Source organism: Corvus brachyrhynchos, unplaced genomic scaffold (assembly GCF_000691975.1).
Source record: "Corvus brachyrhynchos isolate BGI_N302 unplaced genomic scaffold, ASM69197v1 scaffold87, whole genome shotgun sequence".
Lineage (NCBI taxonomy): Eukaryota > Metazoa > Chordata > Aves > Passeriformes > Corvidae > Corvus > Corvus brachyrhynchos.
The window spans coordinates 1,071,021-1,094,162 of NW_008239767.1; the positions used below are offsets into that span (position 1 = coordinate 1,071,021).

The 23,142-nt window shown below is 39.4% G+C and overlaps 2 protein-coding genes across 3 annotated transcripts in view; one reads left to right on the top strand and one right to left on the bottom strand.

The window, feature by feature from the left end:
- The first annotated feature begins 9 nt into the window (after positions 1 to 9).
- Positions 10 to 13,001, top strand: IRAK1BP1 (interleukin 1 receptor associated kinase 1 binding protein 1). The gene is made up of 5 exons (XM_017742817.1): positions 10 to 109; positions 6,400 to 6,465; positions 6,768 to 6,800; positions 11,536 to 11,666; positions 12,680 to 13,001. The coding sequence occupies exons 2-5, from the start codon at positions 6,409 to 6,411 to the stop codon at positions 12,948 to 12,950; spliced, it is 492 nt and encodes a 163-aa protein (XP_017598306.1). The 5' UTR covers positions 10 to 109; positions 6,400 to 6,408; the 3' UTR covers positions 12,951 to 13,001.
- A 284-nt stretch (positions 13,002 to 13,285) lies between these two features.
- LOC103621411 overlaps positions 13,286 to 23,142 on the bottom strand; it is a 15,077-nt gene continuing 5,220 nt past the window's right edge. For both annotated transcript variants that reach the window (XM_017742815.1, XM_017742816.1), the window contains exons 2-7: positions 21,412 to 21,574; positions 20,100 to 20,189; positions 18,180 to 18,250; positions 17,256 to 17,419; positions 15,389 to 15,499; positions 13,286 to 13,495 (exon numbers count right to left, since the gene is read on the bottom strand). In XM_017742815.1, coding sequence (XP_017598304.1) covers positions 13,400 to 13,495; positions 15,389 to 15,499; positions 17,256 to 17,419; positions 18,180 to 18,250; positions 20,100 to 20,189; positions 21,412 to 21,574 — 695 coding nt within the window. In that variant the 3' untranslated portion in view covers positions 13,286 to 13,399. The remainder of the gene's footprint in view (positions 13,496 to 15,388; positions 15,500 to 17,255; positions 17,420 to 18,179; positions 18,251 to 20,099; positions 20,190 to 21,411; positions 21,575 to 23,142) is intronic.

A 23,142-nucleotide genomic window follows, 5' to 3' on the forward strand; every position in this document is an offset into this window, starting at 1 on the left:
CGCGCCCCCGTCGCCACGCGGGGGGGTGCGGTGCCGTCCCGCCGGGGCGGCCTTGAGGAAAGGGGCCCGCGGAGGGCCTTGGTGCCGGCGGGAAGCAGGGGAGCGAAAGGTTTGGAGCTCTCGGCCTTCTCCCTCGGGAACCGCGGGGCGCTGCTGCGAAAGCCTGCCTGTCTTTGGAAGGCTGCAGCCATGCCCGCCTCAGGGGAAAACATGAAATGTCGCTACCCGGGCTTTCCAACAGGTTTCTTTTTTAGCATGTGAATGCCATCCTGCTTCGACTCCCACGGTGGTGGAGTCGCCGTCCCTGGAGGCGTTTAAGGAAAGGCCGGAGGTGGCACTCAGTGCCATGGTCTAGTTGACATGGTGGTGTTCGGTCATAGGTTGCACTCGATGATCCCAGAGGTCTTTTCCAACCTAATTATGTGATTTGGTCTTGTAATACAGCATTCGCCCGTGCATGCAGATGAAACCGATAAAGTTGTACACAGCGACATAATCTGTATCTGTGTCAGAGTAACTATGTGATTACCAGAGCTCAGCAACAAATACATACAGAGCTCTTTAAAAATCTTGTTTCACTTAAGTAGAGGGGTTCTGAAAAACATGGAATATCATCACGATAGCTGAATTGACAGAAGTCCCTTGGGGACCCAAAAAGTTCCTTTACCACAGTAAGTTTTTTAGCCTCAGGAAGTAATTTTGCAACAATGAAAAAAGCATAGTCTTGCATTTAAAGCTTTGTCCAAACAGTAAACGCTCCATAAGGGTGATACTTGTCCTAACAATTGTGCTGATTCTGTTTTTGGATTTCACAAAAGAGTTTTGGACGGTGTTCTACACATAGGGCCCTTAAAAACAGGAAAAATAACCCTGATCTTTTAGGAATAAGCAGTTGCTTTCGAAAGTTACCTGTTACTGAAGTTCCCTAGGAAGTTTGTGCCTTTTGAGTGTGTTCAGAGATAAGCTGGGGAGAAAGGGAGATGATAGAGTCTGCTGTGAACACCAGATTATTCAGTGGAGTAAAAAAGAATTGCAGAAGGGTTTCCTGATACTGCATGATGTTACAGTGCAAGTCAGTGTTAGTAAATGCAAAGTAAGAGAGTAAGTTACTCAGCCTAAACAGTGATGTGCCCACAGTGAAATTGCATGCCCACATTTCAGGTGCTGCCTGCTTTTGGAGATAAACACTGGCTCCAACTTTTCATTTCCCCAAAATAGTATTACCTGTTTTCTTTTTAAACTGTTGTGCTGTCGCTGTAGTATTTATACAAATTGTTCAGGAATAAAGAAGGCAATAAAAAAGACTACTTAGCCCCTGAAAAAGCTCATATTGCAGCTCTGGGACTAGATGGGAAGGAGACACGGAGGCTCCTCTGGGCTAGGTATGTGATCATGGCTAGGTGCATGTCTGTCACAGGCAGCATTTGTCATGGGTTCCATTGCCATCAGGATGACTTGTTCCGCCAAAACTGGTGCATTTTTATACAGGATTACAGGTTGAATGTCTTCAGATTCTATTAAGGGAGTTAACAGAAGTTTAAAGATAGCAATTCAGCATGCCTTCATTTTTATTAGTAGACAAAATGATAAACTTTGTACCTACCATCATGGTGAGCTATCCAATTATGGGGCATTTTCATCCAGACTGTAATTAAATAGCTCTTCAGAGTGTGGCTAGATTTGAAAAGATAGTTGCAGATATTTACCTTACAGTGAATCTGAACAACTGACTTCCAGTTTCGACTTGAGACTGATTGAATTGGGATAGCCTGGAGCATCCAGCACGTGGTGGATGGCACACAGTAGGAGTAGGCAGGGTGTTAATTAGGTGAGTGTGCTTTAGAGGGGCCATGTGCACCACTCCAGGATGGAAAAAATAATTGCAAACTGAAGTATGACTTGGACAAACAAGTGGTTTTATTTGGGTTTATACAGCCAGGTTCAGAAATGTAATGTGAGCAGGCAAGCAGGATGGAGAGTGGGCTGTTTTTACAATGTGAGAGCATTCAGTGTCTTATTATAGTTACAATAATTTCACGGTAATCTTTTTCTGTTTCAGAGATGCTGTGTGTTGGAGAATGGAAATGTTCTTTCTACTTAGTTTAGAGACTGTGAAATGCTGCTTGAGTTGTGGGTTTCTCAGTGTTAGCAAAGTGTTAGCTCTAGGGAGCTCTGAGAAAAACAACATGAAGTTGGGGGTTTTTTTCAGAGTAGTTCCCCACGGTATAATTTTTAGTGCTTTGTTCCATCCAGTTTTAAATCACTCTACTGCTGGAGCTTTTATTTGCCTTGCAGCTTTTCCACTAACAACTCTCACTGCTGAAAATTTGTTCTTAACTGCGTTTGCTAACTTCACTTGTAGCTAATACCATTCTAGACAACTGTAAAATTAATCTCTCTTCACAATCTCCATATGGTTCTCGTTGTTGCAAGCTTATCTAAGGCCTCTTTAGAAATCATCTGACTATGCTATATATTTATTTTTAATTGATCCACAGAACAATTTCCTTAACCCTTATTGTTGCTATAGTAGGAAGTCTGTGAGATCAGAAGTGCATAACCTTTGCAGCAGCAGGAGCTTGCATTAGCAGTTTGTCAGGATGCCTGGGGGCAGCACCTGATTTCCATATACATTTACACAGGATTTTAATCAGAAAGAGATGCACATAGTGGCATTTATTTATAGAGTGCTGTAAGTATATGCAGCACTTCAGAGCACAGAATGTGGTTTCCCCATTGATTTTACTTTCCCTGCAGCCTTCAAAGCAATCTCTCTTAATCAGCCCAGCCGTTCAAAAGTAACATTTTCTTCTCTTTCTCTAGAAGCAAACTGATTTTATATTTGCCACCTATGATTTATTTGGGGAGTGGTGTGGAGATGACACTTGTTTCCTTTAATGGCTATATCTAACAATTGGCATCGGCCACCTTGTTTAAAATAACTGTGATAATATTTGTTGTACCTGTCAGAGTGTTATTGAATGAAACAAAATAGCAAGCTATACCTGGTAGCTCTGGGCTAGAGATTGTCTGTACTGGGGTATATCCTTGGATTTATGTACAATATTCTCCATATTTCAAAACTTATTCAGGAGTCACAGTTATGTATGCACATCCATACAGTCAGTTAAAGAAAGGTTTTAAAGTTTGCTCACTCAGTTGCAAAACCTTCCAATGTCAATATGTCCCTGAATGAAGGTAAAAACCTTTGTAAGGCATCACTTTTTTATATTACCATGTATTTAAAGAAATACCTTCAAAGTACCCTGCATTTGCTGAGTACAAATCTGCTTTTTGTCTTTCTTCTAATAACTGTTACATATACTTCTGTTATTTCTTCATTAGGCAGCAGAAACTTTTTCACCATAGGTTTTTGGGTTATCATTCTGTAATCACATGCCAAACAGACCAGACAGAGTGGGGGGATGAGAGGCTGGAGCACAGCTACCCAATCCCAGAAGGTGCTCACCATCCTTAACTATCTGGAGACACTGTGGATGACTGTCAGGAGACAGGAGCATAAATCAAGGCTCTCATTAACCATTTCCATAGTGCTAAGAACAGAAATGCCATGATCAGATGGAAGAAGCTAACTCTTTTGATTGTACAGATATTTTTATTTTTCATAAGGTCAAGTTATACTGCATATATCAGTTCAAATGTACAAGTAGATTTTAGGAGACATTTTCAAGTATCTCCAGATATTTTTTTATTTACAGTTACACATATCAGCATAGCTTCCCCAACGGGCATTAGTGTACATTCCAAACTATAAACACTTTCCCTTGCTAAGGCTTGGCTTGTGTGTCATAAAAAGGTCTCACAGTTTTGTTCAGTCATTAACTGGGAGCAGAACACATAATTTTATGTGCAGATTGGCTGTTCTCTTAGTGTGTTGTTACATACTTGCCTCCTTGAAGTGTGCTTTTGCTAACTTACCCATTTATTTTTTGCCTTGTTCTCTTCTGGGGAAAAGAGCAGTCATTCCTATAAACAGTCGGTGTCATGAGGGTGGGCACAGTGGTCCTGTGGTGAAGACATTGTTCAGAAGTAGCAGATAGGAGAAAGGGCTATATAAGGTAGTGCTCAGTTGAAAAGAGTGAAAATATAAAGCAAAGCACATTTCTAGACTTGGTGTTACAAGCTCGATGGGATATTGACTATCTTTTTCATCTGTGGTTATTTTAGAGTGCCTGCAGCAGTGATGTGATGCCACATAGAAAATAGGCTTTATAAGCAGAATTCAAGTGTGATTCTGTTAAGGGTTGTTCAATGGCTTCTGGGGTAATTGAGTTACCAATGTTGATATATTCATTTAATTTTTTACTGTGATTCTTGGCCCACAGATTTAGAAAATGGAGAAAGTTATTCCAGATGTCCAGAACATCTGACACATCATAAGTGCAGCTTTCCCTAAGTCACAGTGAAAACTATTTCTTCTGTGGCTATTGTAATCAAATTGGTATTTCTTCAGACAAAATATGAATAGTAGACATAAACAGTAGGGAAGAAAGATTTTTGCTTTTGAACTAATCTCAGTCTTGATTCCAATTTAAAATCCTGTTGCCTCCCACCTGTCTTTTCCATATCTTTGTCTGAACACAGTCACAAATGGAAGTGAAGTATCGAACAGAAAATGTATCACAGAAGGCCACCTTGTTATGACTTCAGCAATTGTTTCATCCATTTATCTTCAGTAACACATACAGCTACTGTCAAATTTGGTGGGATTAAAATTAGCTGTGAAGGAAATATTGTAATACATGGTACAAAATTATCTTTCACTCCATAATATTGATCTTGCCATAGCACCTGGTGCCACAGGATGGCAGTGTCCTTAAATACACAGGAACCTTGGGAGGGCACAGCCAAATTCCAAGGCTTGGATCTGCTCAGCAGCAAAGGGAACCTGTTTTTAAAAAGGATTAGGGAGAGGGGACAGGGGGAAACAAATGCCTTTTTTCTATCTTTACAGCTGTGTTACAGCACAGTTATTTCTGTAAGGTGCAAGTTGTAGAAGTTTGTGTTTTCTGCGTGGTAATTTCTGTAAGATATGCGAGACCTCTGGGAAAAAAAATCTTTCTTGTCAATGGTAATTGGATTCTATCATAAATCGTAAGATTAGCGCCATTTTGTAAATTAAATGAGCTGTTGGTGCTAGACTGTTTTGATCACTCTTTAGCAAACCACAGCCAGCCACATAAAAGAAAAAATACAGCTTTTATGGACTACTGGTCCTTATTAATCCTTACCCTTACTAGAAAAGATTATCTGAAAATATCTAAAAATAGGACTGTTGTGCTTGAATTTGAGCACTACCAATCAATCATGATACAAACTTTGAAATTTCAATTTTTTGTAGACTGCTGTGCAGTGGTAATAAAACCATATAATGTTTTAAAAGGAAAATGCTTCTCATGGTTAATGTCATAAACTTATGCATGCAGGCATGCTACATGATAAACTTGAAGATTTGAGCATCTGTAGGAAGTATTCGGACACAAAGCATCTTTTGAAATGTGCCAACATTGCAGGCAAATATTTCCTATGCAATTAAATTTAGTAAATAAAACTTCTTCAGTGTCTGGAAGGCTGAGTATCTGCTTTACTACAGCTCCTGGGTGTTACATGCAAAGTTACAATTAAACTGTAGGCTGTGCTTTTTGCTATGTTAGAGTAATTTTACAATAAATTGTTCCTTCAAACTGTTTACTGCAGAGCAAAATGGGTGATAGAAACATGACTGTTAGACCACTAGCAAGCTGGTCAAATATTCACATGTAACTGCAGTTATTCTGTATCTTCACAAGTTCAGTACCTTATTTATAAGTCCTACAGGATTTGCTAGTGCTCTGTGCAGCCATTCTGTTGATCAGTGCAATTGCTGTTGATACAGAGGTATCACTGGTGGAACAGCCTTTTTCAAGGGTTACCATTATGCCAGAATAATAGCTGTTCAGTCATTGTTCATATGACCTTGCCACAAGCTGCTGCTGCTAAAATACCTTAAAATAGGGGCCTAAAAAGCACTTCTCACATACTAACTTTCTAAAAACAATTGAAGCTTCTAGATTTTTTTTGTACCAGGTGAATTTACAGGTACACACTAATACACACAGCTTCTACCTAGCAGCCACTTTTATGACCTACTTGTTCTCTTCAAGGGAAATGCAGCAAAATTACATTATAGAGCTACTCTGTAACTGACTTAGAATAATGCAAGAAGTCTTTAACATCCAGCTAGTTTTTAACTGAAGGTATTTGCACGGAAAATTCAAAATTTCTGTTGCAAAGTTATAAGTAATATGCCAAAATAGTTCAGCTTTTATAGGACACCATGTACATACAGCAGTGCTTAATTTCTGTCTTTTAAGATTATATTCCTCTACTTTGTTTTAGGAAGAAAATATGACTGTAACAGAAGATTTTAGTAGAGTAGAAAATACTTACCAAATGGAAGCAGAGGTATGTATTCAACCTAACCAAAAATAAAAATAAAATAAAAAGCTAAGAAGTGTGTCAAGGACCTGTAAAAATTTGCAGACTATCTTTTCTTAGACCAAAGAGCATAAGGGCAGCATAGTCCAAAAAAACTATTTAATGACTACAGTTTATAGCAGAGTTCAGCTGTAGTCTTCTGTGTGTGCAGAACTTGTTTTCTTCTCAGATGAATGCTTTTTAAAAGTTACCTGATGCTACAGACTGGCATATTTGGTTGTGTGGCAATGTGAGCAGACCAACAATTCTGAACTCTCCTTCACCCACAGGCCTTCCTGCCCTCTGCTTCTTGCAAGGAGTCGGTAAGTTCAGAAAGCTGGCCCAGTTAATAACTTTTTTTTTTCCCCAGGTCAGCTTTTATTTTTTTCATTATTTTAGCTCCTTGAACTGGGAGCAAATGCAAGATCTGCTTAGGCCACAGTTGCACAGGACCTGGATTTGTGTCTGTTCTATACAACTCTGCCATCAGCTTGCTTTAGGTAAAGCAAAGTTCATTGTTTCCTGGGTAATTGGCTCAGAATTCTGCAGGTAAAAACTGCTCTGTGAAATGCAGATATGGGAATAATCCCATTTAGTGTCTGCTAAAGGAAGTATATTTTCTTGCCCATTCATGCCATAGTAGGAAATAAATGCTGTGCTTGAAACATTCACTGAGGGAAATTATGTGTGTTTAGCTAATGTATTTTTTTAGAACATAAAACTTTAATCACTACCCAGCAACTTTAGAGATTCTTACAAAGTAAACCTGGAAGCCTGCAATAAAATGATAGCTGTTTTACAGAGCTGTGGTTTACAGTCCTCTTAAACAGGTTCAGCCTCCTTAGTTTGCTTGCTTTAAGTCACATTCTCATCTAAATAACACCAATAAATACAGAAATGATTGAGAATTTGGAGAACAAAGTTTGGATTTTAAAATGGTGTGCATCAGTGTCATGTTCTGAATGATTTTAACTTCCTCATGGAGACACCTGCTACCTTGAGAGCTAAAATCACCCTCTTTTTTAGATGACCTGTACTTAAAAATTAATAAAACTCCATTATTAATTATTATATGAATTATCTTTTAGGCTACAGACAAGCTTAGGCTTACAACTTCAGTCTTAAGTGGTAACTTAACCAATTATCTCTCTTCTGCTATTAGGTTTTATACAACAAGGATTATATGTGGAAAGCTAATTGCTTGGATTTAGTGTTCACTTGTAAGCAGCTTGGACCAGCTTTAATTGCTGTTCCAGAGTTTTGTGGTTGCAGTTCCGGGGGTCGGAACTGGAAGAATCCAGCCACAGTGCTGCTGTTTTGGCTGCCCTGCACACTGAGGTAGCAGTGTGGCCACTCTTTATGCAGAGGTTAGTTTCTCCTTGCATTCCCTTTACATATATCCTTGTTTCATTAGTGCAGCTTCATAAACCAATGAAGTTCCATTGACCAGCATGTTTGCCTACTGTAGCAATATAAATGAATTTAAAAGGCACTTTCACTCACTTCTCTATTAAAGAGTTTGCCATTATATCTGTGTTATACTTAAAGTCTTGGAAATCATGTGTTACTTCGTTCTATAAACTCTTTACCATTTGTCTACTGTCAAGAATTTTTAGAAGACTGAAGAATTCACAGGCAAATAGCTATTTTAAAGTATTATGAAGAATTCAAGACACTTTCAACTTAACGAGATAATTTTAATTCATGCTATAACAAAGGAATATATGCAGAAGAATAAAGTTGTGTATAAGATCACAAAGCTCTATAATATCTTTATCGTAACAGTTCACTTACTGCATGATGTTCTGTTGTGGTTTGATGTTGGCTAAGGCACCCACGAAAAAAAATCATCTATTTATTTTCCTCTGCTATAGCTGAGCAGAGGAGGGGAACTGAAAACTTCATTTTCATGAGTCGAGATAAGGATTATTGAAAAAAAATTCTTTAAGGTAAAACAGGTTCAAAATTTAAACAGTATAAAGAAGATTTATTATTAACAGAATTAAAAGTAAAAAAGGTAGTGAGAACTAAAGCAAACCTTCAGAACACCTTTCTTTCCCAGTCCCTCCCTCTTTCCACCGACCCCGCAAGGAAACAAAACATGGGGTTTTGGTCAGTATTTCACTTCTTAAAAATCTTCAGTATGCTTAAGCAAAGAGTTTCTTCTTCTGTGCTGTGGGATCCTTCCCACAGGAGATAGCTCTCTGCGAACCTTCCTAGTGTGGTTTTAACTTCCACAAGCAGCAGTCCCGCCCGAACCTGCTGCAGCGTGAGTCCCTCCCACAGGCCAAGCAGTCCTCCCAGAACTGCCTAGCAGGGCTCACTTTAGTTCATGGGGTTTAGTCTTTTAAGGATGAGCTGTTCTAGTTTGGAAGTGAAGGCTCTCTTCCTCTAGCTCTAAAAGCAAGGGTCATCTCTCTCTGTCTGAGTTCCTCACTAGATTACAGCTTTTCAGTATCCATGCGCTCCAGCGTGAGTACTCTTCCTCACGGGCTGCACATGGATCTCTGCACCCCCCTGTGCTCCTCATGAATTACAGGGAAACAGTTTGTTGTATTATAGTCCTCACCACGGCTTGCAGGAGAATCTCAGCTCCGGCACTTGGAGCAGTTCTTCCCTCTCCTTTTCTTTCACTGACCTTGGTGCCACCATGTTGGTTCTCCTCACGTGTCCTCACTTTTCCTTTTTCCCCTGACTTGGAAGAAAGTTGGTGTCTGCAAGTTTCAGTTGAGAGGTTGATCTCGTCTGGGCTCCGCATTGGGGAATTGCTCTCCATGGCTCTCGCTGCTGGCCACGTGGCCCCTCAGGAGGGCCCCAGCTGTGCGGGCCCCAGCAGCCACCTCACCACCCCTCGGGAGAAGAAGGAGAGCTTCCTGCCATTTTTCCTTTCTTAAATATGTCATCACAGAGGCATTACCAGCTTCTCTAATTGGGCTGGTAACCTGCCCATCATCAGAGCCTTCAGCGATTGCCTCTGTGCTGGACGTAGAAGTTTTGAGCAGCTTTTCTCCTGCCCCCACCAAAAACCAGGCTGTGTTAAACCAACACGCATTCTGATAGGATGAAGATTATCTTGGTTTTGTGCATTTCTTAATACACCTGCCTCCTTATAAACCATAATTTCTTGTCATTTACAGCCTTATCCAAACCTTGGAATGCGTCTAATAGTTTTGCATAGCCTCATGTTACTTTTTCACAATTTTTAACCTTGATAACTGATGATGTTAAAACATTTCTTCGCATTTTAATGTTCAAGTATCTTCTGTAATTGTAACTGGAATTTATTAGATGTAGCTTTAAATGAAAATTGGGATTTTTTTAGGAGGGGGACAGCAAAATCAGTTATTGCTCAGTTGTTTTCTGTCCCTGAGGGTACCTGATCAAGTGCTTTTTTTTTAACAATAAAGTTTCTGAGTGCCCAGAAGTGCCCCAGTCTGAGCAATTTATCTCCTGCTTAAGACCGGTTTTGTTTCATCATTGTTTTGTTTCATCCCCTAGAAGGAACAAATCTTGTAAATGCTGATGGCAAGCTGGAAAACACTATGACAGTCCTCATAGTGAGACTTTCCACAAAATACAGCTGCGACACTTTTCTGGCAAAACATCACAGGGGGTTGTATGCTTTTTATATGTATGGCAAAAACTCCCACTGAAGGAAAAAATGTAGGCATAGCCTCATCTTCAGTCTCTGTTCAATTGACACTGCACTTTCCAGAGCCACTGAACCAGTGCAAGGATCCAAGCCAGGATAAGGTTTAGGTACTACACCAAAAGGCTATCAAGGGTAACGAGATGGGAGCATTAATTACTTTGTGATTATTGTCAATAACTACTTTTTACCTTTTATGTATATGAGGTAGCTCCCTCCTCTCTCACTGAGAGACTCAGCTTCCTTGAATTATCTCATTCTCCACAAGGTGAATCTCTGGTATGCACACAGGAAGCTGCTGCAGTGCAGCTGACATGGTGTAACTTGGATTTCTATGTCATATCCCTTCACTGGGGTAGATTGATGCATAGACTGCAGCAAACACAGGAGTATGTCACCGGTGTTGGCAGTAGAATTTTCTTTACTGCAGGTTTTTTCTTCCACTCCTGTGGAAGCTGTATTAGTATGTAAAAAGAAGGGAGTCGGGGATAAGAGAGAAGGTGAACTTGACTCGTGGTGAGAGCACTGTACTGGAAGTGAAGGTGAGGTTTTAGTTTTTCTAGAAAAAGAGTTAGGGATCCAATATTTCTGATTCCTGAATGCTGTATCAGCTCAGTGTCATTGCTTCAGTCCTGGCAGCTGAGCTCTGCCACAGAGAAAAGCTGGCTCCTGCCTGGAAAGTTGCTGCCTGCCTGGACTTTCCACCAGGAAAACTGTAGGGCTTTGGATCCAGGACTGATAGTGATGCCTGCTTCCTAGCATTTGGAAAAGCACCTGAATTCCTAATGCGTCTTCATTTCATGCTTCTTAAAGTCAGAGACACCTTAGGTATGTAAACTGTTTTAATCCAAGTCTGAAATGCCCAGCTCCCTCTCAGCACTGCAGTGAGTCTGTTCAGACAACACGGGATTTGGAGCCCACTGCAAGCTGAACTGGGCTCGGCTTAGCTTAATCTCATAGCTCAGGTTTCTTGAAACTAATACTTGGAATTAAAATGTCATTTTCCTTCATGCACAATGTTTTCCACATCATTTTGCTTGAGCTTCTGCATAATTAACATCTAGCAATCTAAAAAGGGAAGAACCAGGATGCATCTAGTCATGTGCCCCAAAGAGCACATTCATTCTTCAGATTGTCTACATACCAAGAATGCCATACTTCCTCAGAAAGCGATTTCTTAATCCTCCATTTTAAACCATTTAATGAACCTCTTCTGTTGCAAACCTAATGCTAGTCTCTAGGGCTGTATAGAAGCCTTACAAGTTCATAAATGTTGGAGTTATATACAGGACTAGTATGTTTAGTTACCTTGTAGATGTCTGGCTTTATACTGATTTAAATAAAAGTGTTGAGTCGTAGTGGAAAATGAAAATATTACTCATGTGATATCTGTGTTCACTCACTCCCAGGTCTGTATCATATTCAGTGATTTTGGAAAAATGCAGAGTGTTTGCAATCTACTCATTGAAAAATTAGGAACCTCTGTTACCATCAATCCACCTCATTTCTACCATACACCAGAAGCCATAGATACCCTTCGGTAAGTTCTCTCACACACCACAAATTTTACAGCCTCAGTTAATATGAATACATAATTTATGCTGTTTGCAATGGGAGCAAGTAGTTTCCTTCACACCTATTAATATTCATGTTAGAGATTTCAGTATTTAAGTATTACTTATAAATTAATGCTGTTCAGCCTAGAAGATAGAACTTGTTCTTGTCCCTCTGCAAAAGCAGAATGTAATAAAAATATTTTCCCACTGATTTCCACTGGAGTATAATCTGCTGTGAATCTTAGGTCAACAGAATTTGGCTTTGATTGCATCATCATATGTAGATTTCATTTGTATTTATACATAAGGGTGCAAGTGTGTTACCAGATGCTGATAATTTTAAGTACTTTTGCCAATTCCCATTACTGTTAGCTGCTGACATGATCTGGAAAGAACCCTGTGTGGCACTTCCTCAGCATCAAAACATGCTGCCCTGAAGCTCACAATCTTGATATGTTTTAAGCATTGACTATTCAAAGTCCAGGCTTCTCCCACAAAGTGGGAGGGACAGAAGGAAGTTTAGTCTTGGCTGGGGTTTTGCCTCTTTAAAGAAAAGAACTGCCTGGTCCAAGAAGCAAGTTCGATTAGCTGCTCTTAATGGTTCCAGAGATGCCAAAAGTGAATGTCAGAGGTATCTACAGGAGATCAGGAAATCTGGCCAGTGAGGTTAAGCAGGTGCTACTGTGCCTTGTAGCTGAGCCACTGAAATGCCTGGAGCTAGGGTTGAGCTCTTGCTCTGCACAACTCAGCATGGATGCCTGCAGTATACAGGTGTTGGAAATGCTTGATCTCGTCAGAACTAGCGAGGATGCTGACATTTCCTCCACACACTCTCCCCTCAATGCCCAAGCTGTGGCCCAGAAGCTGGGGGAAGGTGGTGTGCCTTAGCATCTCTGCCGTGACAAAACCTGAGATGTTAAAAAAAAAAAAGCTTGGCAGGAGCACTGGTACATCAGTTGGCCCCGCTTGTTATTGTGCTGCTGCTTCTACCTCTCAGCCGTCAAGTATGTGTCACTGCTGTTGGAAACACACGCCGGAAAGCCCAGGAAGTCTGTCGACTGTTTGGCCAGGCATTGGGAAAACCTTTATTAATAAAAGAGGAAGAAACAAAAGAATGGGGAGGCCACATAGACAGTCACCTGTCGCACTCTGCTGATTCACAGACTCTGCAGGAAAGAATCCAGAATGCTACTGCTTATGCTTCTTGTAGAGTGTTTGCTGTGTTTGAGATAAAGGGAAAAGAAAATAGAAGAAACAAGTTGCTCTAGAAACTTTGAAATCCTACACATTTTCATAATAAAATTCTTATGCTTTCTTAAGTTTTTGATGGTTTTTTTACTCATTTTTATGATAAGTCTGTCCCCTAAAATTAATGTTACAATTAATTCTGAAAGTACAGTTCACAACTGCTTATTTTGTTCCCTGGCCCCTGTAAAACAACAATATATTTGATGTGCCAAATGTTTGGCACTCCTGGCTGAAACTGGGCTACATTTACACCTTTCCTCCCAAAACTGGAAGGAAATGAATCCCTATTGCTGGATCACGGCAAACTGAACATGCAGTGTGTTCACTTCTAAAAAAATTGAGTGTTCAACATAAAAACTGCTTAGGAATGTTTTATTTCATCAAAGGAAAAAAAATACACATTTTATCTTGGTGTCTGTTTGCTCAGGTTTAAAAAGGACATCTGTTGTATGAACAGACACTGAAGTACTCAGTCATGAGGGTAGAGTTTTTTCAACCATGGCTGCATAATGTATTTTGAGCCATCATATCCACTGAAGTAGGTTTCCATATCAGGGTGATACACCTGAGAAAAAATATTTCAAGTCGAAGAAGCATCGTAATTGGCAATAAATACAAACTGATACTTAAACAAGTAATTGAAGTTACTACATTGTTTGAAGACTCCTCATGAGTTTTTAATGTACATAGAGGTACTTTGAGTGGGATTTTCCGTGTACCATAACCAAATTTCTGCCATCAGAATAGCAGCTCTCTCCAAGTACTTTACAAACATTGATCGCATGAGATGTTAAAAGCTAGATTTACACCAGCATCAGTGTTTAAAATCAGCACTGTTTCTTACTGAAGTAGTTCGCACTCATGTTGCTGTTAGAGCTATTTGGTATTTCTTTTAGCTGGATCAGTTATCTAATCCAGTGAGGCAGCAGGAACAGGAGAACAGAAGAAGCGGTGGGGGAAATGGTGAAGACAGACCCAGGTGATGGCCTTAGGTCCAGCATGAATATGCAAACCCACCAAGGACAATCCAAGCCTTGTCTGGATGCAGGAAGCCCACAGTGAGCAGCTGAGGACTGTCAGCTGGGAAAGGGTCATGACAAGTCTAAGCATTTCTGGTCACTCAACTCCTCAAGAAATTCTGTGCCTCTTCTGCTGTACAAAAGGCTGAGAGAGAGCAATCCACAGACCTTTTGAACTTGAGGTATAGGCATGACTCACCATCTATTACTAATCTCAGCTAGACAACTTTGAAATACCTGGTTTTGTGAGCTTGTTACCAACAGTTCCTCTAATAATCTGTGTGGAGAATTAACCTGCCATGCAGGTGAATAAAGCAATTTGATACCTTAAAAGCTAATTCCACAAAGTAAATATTTAAGATGAAGTATCTGTTTCTCCCCATGGAATATAAAGGAAACTGAAGGTAGCCAGCTAACTGGCATAGTGAAAGGTGCATTTTTTAGACACTGTGGGCACAATCCAGTTTTAAATATTTATAATGCTCATCTGGAACAGCATCGTTTCTGCTCCTAAGTTCAGGCATGTTGGCATATTTTATATTACAATTGGTGGCTAAAACAGAATGGACTGAACTGAGGCTTCTCCCAAATAAAAGAGGTGATGGTGTCACACTGTCATTGAGAGGGGTCCTTTATGTGCAGCAACACAGTTTCAAGAGAGAGCATGGAGAGTCTTCAGGCCAGTCTGACTTACACAATTCCTTTGGGAGGTTTTCCCAAAAGGCAGAGGATACCAATTTGAATCTCCTCTGACTAGACCAAGCATCATCTCCTGTTAGATGAATGGTTCACCTACTTGCTGTTATTTTGAATACAGACCCTGCCACTATCCACAATTTGAAAGAAGGCATCCACAACAGCATAGGGGTCCCTTGCAAAAAGCCACTTGTATGTGGCATGCATGCCTGAAGGCTGTTTTCTGGATCAGAATCTCAGACTATTTTAAAAATTGGGTGTGCCTTGCATAAGCTAATCAAAAGTTACTTCAACCCTGATACACAGAACAGAATTTTTGGCTCCCAAAGAGTTTTGCAGTTAAGGAAGGAGACATTCTTCAGTCTGGGCAGCAGTTGAGCAGGAGCTGTTTGAAATGCAGATTTTTGAGACTAGAATTGAGAAACCAACATACTTTGCTAGATCCCCAGAAATCCTGAAACAAAAGTCTGTGTCTGCAACAGCCTATATATAATGGATATCAAGTTGCTAAAACACCTACCTCAGCAGTTGGATACTTTAAAGTGGGTAGTACCTGAGTTTGGTCATTTTTCAGCTTCCAAAAACCCATTCTTGAAAGCACAGCAGTAATTTGTTTATCTGCTCTCTTTGTTAGTTTTCACTAACTTTGCAACCTAGCTAGTATCTGTTAAGCCAAAGGTCAGCCAACTTTTAAACATACAGGATAACAATCAAGTTGCAACTGAATAAAAAATAAGTACTACCTCTAATCCTGTAATAATTGTTATCTCTTCCTCAGGAACATAAGCTGTAGATTTGCCAAATCCATTTGCTTTGTTAATTAGAATTCGATAGTGAGGGGTATCTTTTAGATCCTGTAAGAATAGAAAGAAAATAAATAGCCTCAAAGAGACATGATGGCTAAAGATTACATACTATCATCAGTTAACTTTCAGTAGGCTTACAGAACCTATATCCACTCGATAGATAGATAGATATACACAGCCAGTTCATTTTTTTTATTTTACCAACGTCAGTTTGGAGAATTAAGTATAAAGCAATCAGAACTGCAACACACGAAGTTCTTGGCATATCTGAAACATTTTTAAGAGTTTTAATTAAACTTTTTTTCCCACAGACCTTGCAAGAAACAAGACTTACAATATCCCTGCTTTTTGTACATAGGCCCCATGACCATCTGTTACCACCCTTCTTCCTTCAGAAGTGGCAACTGAACTCCAGAGAGGAAGAGACAAGTTCGGAACATAATGCCACCTCCAACAACCAATGGTCCCAATCCTGGAGAGAGCTAAGGCAACTTCTATGTGTATTTATATGAACCTTCCAACAAAGAAGTGCCTATGAAAACAAATCCTGGGCCAGGGAATGTGGGCCATCATATTCGCTGCTATCCATAAACATTCTTGCCAATCTAAACACAAAAAAGTGAGGGATGAATACAGAGAGTTCATGAAGCAGTAAGTATCGATCAATGAGAACAGGCAGTGGCCTCTGCTCAGCGATTTCATAAAGATCTGTAAGTGAGAGGAAGGCAAGGAAAAGTTGGGCTGAAAACCTGCTTGATATTTCGAGGGATTTACAAGGACTAAGCTTAGTAGTTGCTGCCTGAAGGTCAGAAGGCATTTTGCATAGCTGGTGCTTACGACATGATAGGCAAAGACAACTAAAACCCCAAAACCAAGAGAAGACACTTAAACCCCTTGTCATCGCTATTGAAATTAAACTATAAAGATGAACACAAGGCCACTGGGACAGCAGAACAATGTAAGGTGCATAAAAAGAATCAGTGTCTGCTGGGAAATTCTTGGAGGACAGTTGGATAAAATTACATCAGGGAAGGAAACAAATGCACAAAATGGGACTGAATGTCAGTTCCCAGCTGAACACAAATTTTCTGTTCTAGGCAAAGATTTTCATGTTTTCCTCATTTTCAGTCCTCTTTGACTTAATGGTTAGTGTCTTCCTGACACTTAAGCAGCATGTCAGTGGCATACAGGGTATGCAGCACTGCATTACCAGATTGTCACTGTCAACAAAGATTTAGCATCTGATTTTCAAATACAAGGAGAAAGCTAGAGAAGTTCAAAGTCTTTAATAATTCTAACAAAAATCTGTTTTTAAATAGATTTATACTCCAAGTAACCAGATCCTCAAAAAACATTGCTTTCTCACTGAAACTGATTAAACACAGAGGATTACGTGCATTTCTTAGGTGCAGTGAAGATGCCACAAATTATGAATAACCAGATAAAAGACTTAACAGCTTCTCCACTGTAGTAACACAGCAGGAGAAATCCATTCAGACATAACAGGGTGACACTGCTGCTTTAAATACAACACTGTGTATAAAAAGTGAGTAATTTTGAGATAGGTCCACTACAGCCCTGACCAGCGAAGCTTAGCCAGTCAGTGGTGCAAAAGCCAAGGTGTACTGGGACCAGAGTGCAGAAGCAGCAAAGGTGCCACTCAGCTGCACAGGTGATACAGGACTCAGGAGTGTTTCCCACTAGGATGGCAGGATGTTGGTCTGTAACAGTGTTTCTGAGGGTATTTTAACTTGAGTTATTCTGTGTATATATTAATAAAAGCAAAAGTTTAGTACATTCCGACCTGTTTCACTGGAGGATATCTGGGTTGTAGTCGTTCTTCTGGCATGTTAGCTTTTACATCCCATCCAACAATGACTCCTGAATAGCCAAATCTTCTGTGAATTATTACCTGGCCCACACGGAACTTAATATATTCAGGCTTTGGACTGTGAACATGAGTTGATTCTAATTTAACAAAGAAAAAGACTTAGCAAGGATAAAAGTTTGATCAGTTATTTTAAATATTTTAACAGAAATTCTTCTGACTTCTACCTGAATAGAAATGACAATTAGATTGAGAGGTGAAGTTAAGAAGAACAGGTGCTTTGTTTTTTCCCCCAGAATACTAATTACTATATTTGACAAAGGAACATCCACAAAGAAAGGCATTTTTCTATTTGTATGCCTTTGATATTACATAGGGATCTTAACAGAAGTTTAGAAAGCATTAATGTGTATGCATTGACAATTACTTCAGCCTTACATACAATATTTTATAGTGCTCACATGTGGTAAATGATTGTGACATTTTTTGCCAGTTTAGGTCACAGAATTCTTCTATTCAGTCTGATTGCAGGGAACTTTTTTCCAGGACCAAACTGGTCAGCTGTTTCTTTTTCCTTTTATGAAATTGATCTAAATCAGTTCATTTGAATCAAGTGAAAGCTGTACCGCTGTTTTGTAGGTCAATACAAAATACACACACTGGTGTATTCAGTAAAATACATACATATAGTTACATCATACTGATACTATTAGTTACTATTACACAACATGGGGGAGAGGCCTTGGATTTTACATCTTCTGTTTTGATTACTGAATATTATCAATTATGTTTAGAAAGATGAAAAAAGGAAAAAAGTCTGTCATTTACAAATAAGGTATAGAAATCCACTATAGGCAACATCATGAGTAAAATACAAAAGGATTGCAAAAACTTCAATACCTGTAAAATAAGAATGGGGTTTTGCTTCATTGTCACCACTTCTAGTTTTGTTTTCTCCATAGTACCAATTCCTAAAATGTAAAATTAATAACTCAACATATAAACAAGTTTTTAGAAGCAGAGTTTTAGTAATAATCAGAAGGTTAATTATCCCAAGTGGGATACTGCAAAGCCTTTGATACAAACTTCTCTACAATTTGAAGCCTGCGTGAGTTTTACATTAAGAACACTTTTAAGGAATACACAAGAAAAAGGAGTTTGTTTCAACAGGAAAAAAAAGAGTATGAATCTCATTTCTTTGAATATGTTACTCTATAGTTGCATTAGAATTTTTATATCAGAGGAAACCCACTAATTGTATAGAGATGAGCAAACTATTCTGCACTCTACAGCGTGATTCTTCAGTATATTTTGTAAAGTCTTTAAAAATTGGTTTCCACTGGTATGGACAAGGTGTCTGGCAGTGAGTCCTTGCCTAAGGCTGCAGTAGGTGTAGCTTTTCCTTCTGCACGAGACCGAGTTTCATCTGATTTTAAAGGGTGGGGAGTAGGGGACAGACATGTTGAGAAAAGGGAAATGGCTAGTGTTTTTCGTTGCTATTGTGAAGAAGAAAGTGTAAAGAAACAATAAGAAAACTGGACATTTAAGCTTTCAGTTATGCTTTCAAATATTCCTTCTGCTGGCAATGCAACAGGAGCAGTCCATGAACAGAGGTGTTTGGGTAACATTCTCCATCCATACTAGCCAGCAAACCATTGGTGCCAAAGAACTACAGGTTGTCCTAGTCTCCTTCCTCTTTGATGGTGTCTTTCAGTCTTACTCCCTTCACCCTGCCTGGAAGAAAGTGAAAGCAGGTTCCTGTGCAAACAGCTTTTTAAAAAAGTTTTGGTTTAGCTCAAATGTTTAGGAAGACTTAAGGCTGACAAATACCTCTTAACAGAAAGAGGAATGGGCAAAATCTTAACTTGTCCAACTGCATTGTTTAAAATAGCAACTAATATGGAAGGTCTCAAATGACATTATTTTTAGGATAACCAATTCTTTATAAAATATTCAGAAGACACAAACAGCTTCAACTATATACAAATAATCAATGGATCGTTTGATCTTTGCAGGCTTTATCTTTAGATATGCAAGGAGCTTTCCCCAAAGTTGCAAAGCAATTTATGGTGAACCTGAGAAGAGCACAGTTTCTGATTCCATTCATATACCGTTCCCCTAGGTTTTGCTGGGAGCAAAACTAAGTTGGAATCCTCTACAGTTCAGAGGACTTGATTGCACATGGATCGAGAATAAAGGATCTTTGAAGGTCCAGACAAGGTAAAACCTTTGGAGTATTTCTACTGTACAAGAATTAAGTCTCTCAAATGAGCCCTTCAACGAACCCAAAGAAGTCCATGAACAATCTTCTTAAATTAAAATGGTGTGTGTATATATAAATGGATATAATTTTACTTTTTCTAGACCTATCACTGTCACATGGCCAATAATCAAAGTTCCACTTCTTATCCCACAGATTTTCTGTCTGATTCCTAATTCAGATTTTCTTGAACTACCATACAGAGCATAAGATACCCATCCAATGCTTTAGCATCTGATCCTACAAACATAGTTGCTTACAGTCATTAATTTGGTTAATTGTCCTGACTTCAGAGTCAGATAAACTTCACTAATAACATGTACAGGAGTACTGCTATGAGATAGATTTAGTTTCGCATGGAGTTCAGTTTTGATATTTGGGTAGAATATAAGAATTAAGAAAATACAAGGTTTTCTTAAAACCGGTAGAATGTTCCAGATCAGTCTCAAGAAGCAAATGAAAGATACTTCCTCTTTGTCACTTATTTCCCCCACAACACACCTTCTTGCTGCGAACAGACCATGTCTGAAATCTGTTAAGTGCAGACGGTAACACCCTACCTTGTCTTTGAGAGCCACAGCTTTAAACGATCTGACCATGCATCCCGACTCAAGTAGGATCTTGTTGAGATGCTCCAAGAGGCAATTATCCTTTAGGAGTAAAAATAATCATATTGTTTTTAAAACCTTCTCTACTATTCTTATACAGATTTCTAATATTTAAACTTTAAAGTTTCACTTCTGTAGCAAAGAGGAAGAAAGGGTCAGTGACCACGAGCAAGTTCTCCTCAAGATTAATATCAAGACTGCAAATGAATATTCTTTCAAACATCACTTGTACCAGTAAACCACATGAAAATTTTGGAAAATACATTTTTCATTACAAGATTGCTTTCTTCCTGTACTCAGACCATAGGAATTGTTATATTACATTCAGACTGCAGCTTCAACTGTTACTTGAGAATAGCAAGCATGAGATATTTTAAAAATGGTGTACATAATCAAAAGACTTTTTAAAAAAGCCTCCAGGTTTTTGCATAAATCTAAATACTAAGTAGCTGACTCATGCCATGAGGCCTGAAAATTATTTCACTCTTGGTCTTTATGCATAAGCCAAGCTTAGTTCTCTTTTCATCAGGCCAATCTTTTGCTCTTACTGCATTGTGTATTGGAGTTCCACAGATGAGCTACATAGCCAGCACACTGCACAGGCCACATTTACAACTGAGTCTCTCTTTTGTGGTTCATTTTCAAGATACCAATGTTTGCCAATGGATACCACTATCAAAAATTTGGATCTCATATAATATTCTCCACTTTTTATTTGGAGATAGATGTGTGGGATTCTGTCAATACACAGCTTCTTAGTTCATACACAAAATGGCACTCCTTACTTAACTCCATCATTGTCACTGCCTTAAGTAATTTACTGCGAATGAATTTTGTTGGTTAAGAGTCTGTACTGAGACATACTATGCAAGAAAATATTTTATAACAATAAGTGACAAAAGGTGATGGAAAATTATAACTAATGTTACTTAATCAAATGGTTAATTTTCACCTTTTGAAAGGGACGTAACCCTTAGCAACACATACTGGAATGTCCCAGAAAAGAATGAGCAGTCATGCAGATTATAAAGATTTTTATGTGAAGAAAACAACAAATTGTTATTTAAATTTTGAAAGACATCCTTAAGCAACTAAATACAGTCATATTAAGCCACAATGGAAAAATGCCTGAGGTATGATTTAAATGTTGGTTTTGTATAGTAATAGTCAATACACCCACACTCCAGCTTTCCATGACAAAATTGGGGATGAGAAAGAGAACTCTCTTACAAATAAATGCAGTAGAGAAAGTGAGTCTTACAACCTTTCTGTTATTTGGATGCGCTCGGCAGAGTCCGTTCCATACCACTGAGATATGAAATACTGTGCAGGAAGAGCAAAGAGCAGCATGGAAATCTGCAGAGCTGCAGCTGCATTGATGTGAGGCATTCCAACAGGAAGTTTCATCAAAGACACTTCACTGCTCCCTACTCCAAAAAGAGGAAGAGAAAATTTTTAAAAAGAGACAAAATACATAGGGGTGAGCTTTGCTGGATGTGTAGGACTTAAAGGTTTCCTTCAGGTTCCTTTGCTGGCTCACAACATAATGTACAATCTATACTCAGGCATTTCAGTTACAGCCAGAGCATACTTAATTTAGGCCAATTTAACTGCATTAAATTTGATGGTACTTATAAAAGCTAATAGAATAATAAAGTGGACAGCTTCACAAGACAAAGCAAAAACCTGCTTTTAATTTTTATGCAGGCATCTTTTTTTGCCTGTAAACAGAGAGAGAAAAAAAAGAAGAACTGGGAATTTGTATGGTTGTCCAATTTGCAGTAAAAAGCTGCTGTCCATGAACAAAATTCTATGTGCTGCTTTGTTGTCTAATTCAGTGTATTAAACATGTCTGACATACCAGATTTATGGCCTCAAGAATAATCTGTTTAGATTCAGTGATAATTGCACATCTGACAGAACTAAGGGGTGTTTCTTTCAGGTTGAAGGCACGTATAGCATCATACCAAGTTGATAATGTGCCACAGTCCCATCACTAGATTAGAAAAGGATTTGACATCAGCTCTCATTCCATAGGCACCTGAAACACCATACCAGTGCATATTCATGGCTCTTTCCTCCTTCCCCATCCAGTTAAGATACTCACCTTCACCTGAAGAGCACATTTACTGTCTTTACATTTGTGAGGCTTTTTCAAATCAGAACTAAGATGTGCTGAAATTTGAGACTTAAGTCTTTTACACATGTGTTCTCAGAGTGCCCAGGTTTACTGCACCATTCACCTACACCCACTCTCTTCTCCAAGAGCAGCTGTTGTGCTCCTACTCTCTGGAGTGGAATACTCAGCGTGCAAGCACAAGCAATTCACCTCAGTTGTGTCCAAGTTGCTTCTAGGTCCTGCTTTCCTAGTTTATGTAATTCACAAAATAATTTGGGTTACTGTAATATACCCAGCACGTGTGCACATGGAAAGGTGGATCTATGAAAACTGCCCAGCAAAAGTAGCCAAGATCACAAAACAATGCCAAAGGAGGCTCAAAGAGTATTGCAAGGAATATGAAAACATCTTCGTGTGTGGTGAAGCCTTACCACAAACTATTTTTCACTTCTGCATCATCTGCTTTAGAGCCACCAGCAAAGAAAAAACATCTTCTAATCTCCTTTTAGACAATATCAGTAGTTGTAGAGTACTTGTTTAGCCTTGTATGTTGTGGGGGGAGGAAGAGTCTCAGTTCGACCAAATAGCCACGAGCACCCTGCAAGGCCAGAGGGCTGGACAGGACCCGGGGATCGCTGCCACGCCGCCCACAGCACTTACACAGCACGGCAATACAACTTCTGCCGCTGCACATCTTCCTCCTATTTCTAAAAATCGACTTTTTGAGCAGCCGGATCCCCCAGACAGAAAGGATGCAGTAGTGTATAGAGAGTTAGCCGGAATCAAAACATTTTTGTGTATATTCCGAAGCACCCGAGCACCCGCAAGAAGCGCGCTATGCCTGCGCGCCCCGAGGGGGGCCCGAGCCGCCGCAGG

Excerpts from the sequence above, each read along its gene's own strand:
- IRAK1BP1 (XM_017742817.1), top strand. The coding sequence starts at position 6,409 with ATGACTGTAACAGAAGATTTTAGTAGAGTAGAAAATACTTACCAAATG. Across the intron at positions 6,801-11,535 it reads CTGCTTCTTGCAAGGAGTCG|GTCTGTATCATATTCAGTGA; the intron begins GTAAGTTCAGAA and ends ACTCACTCCCAG. Across the intron at positions 11,667-12,679 it reads GAAGCCATAGATACCCTTCG|CCGTCAAGTATGTGTCACTG; the intron begins GTAAGTTCTCTC and ends TCTACCTCTCAG.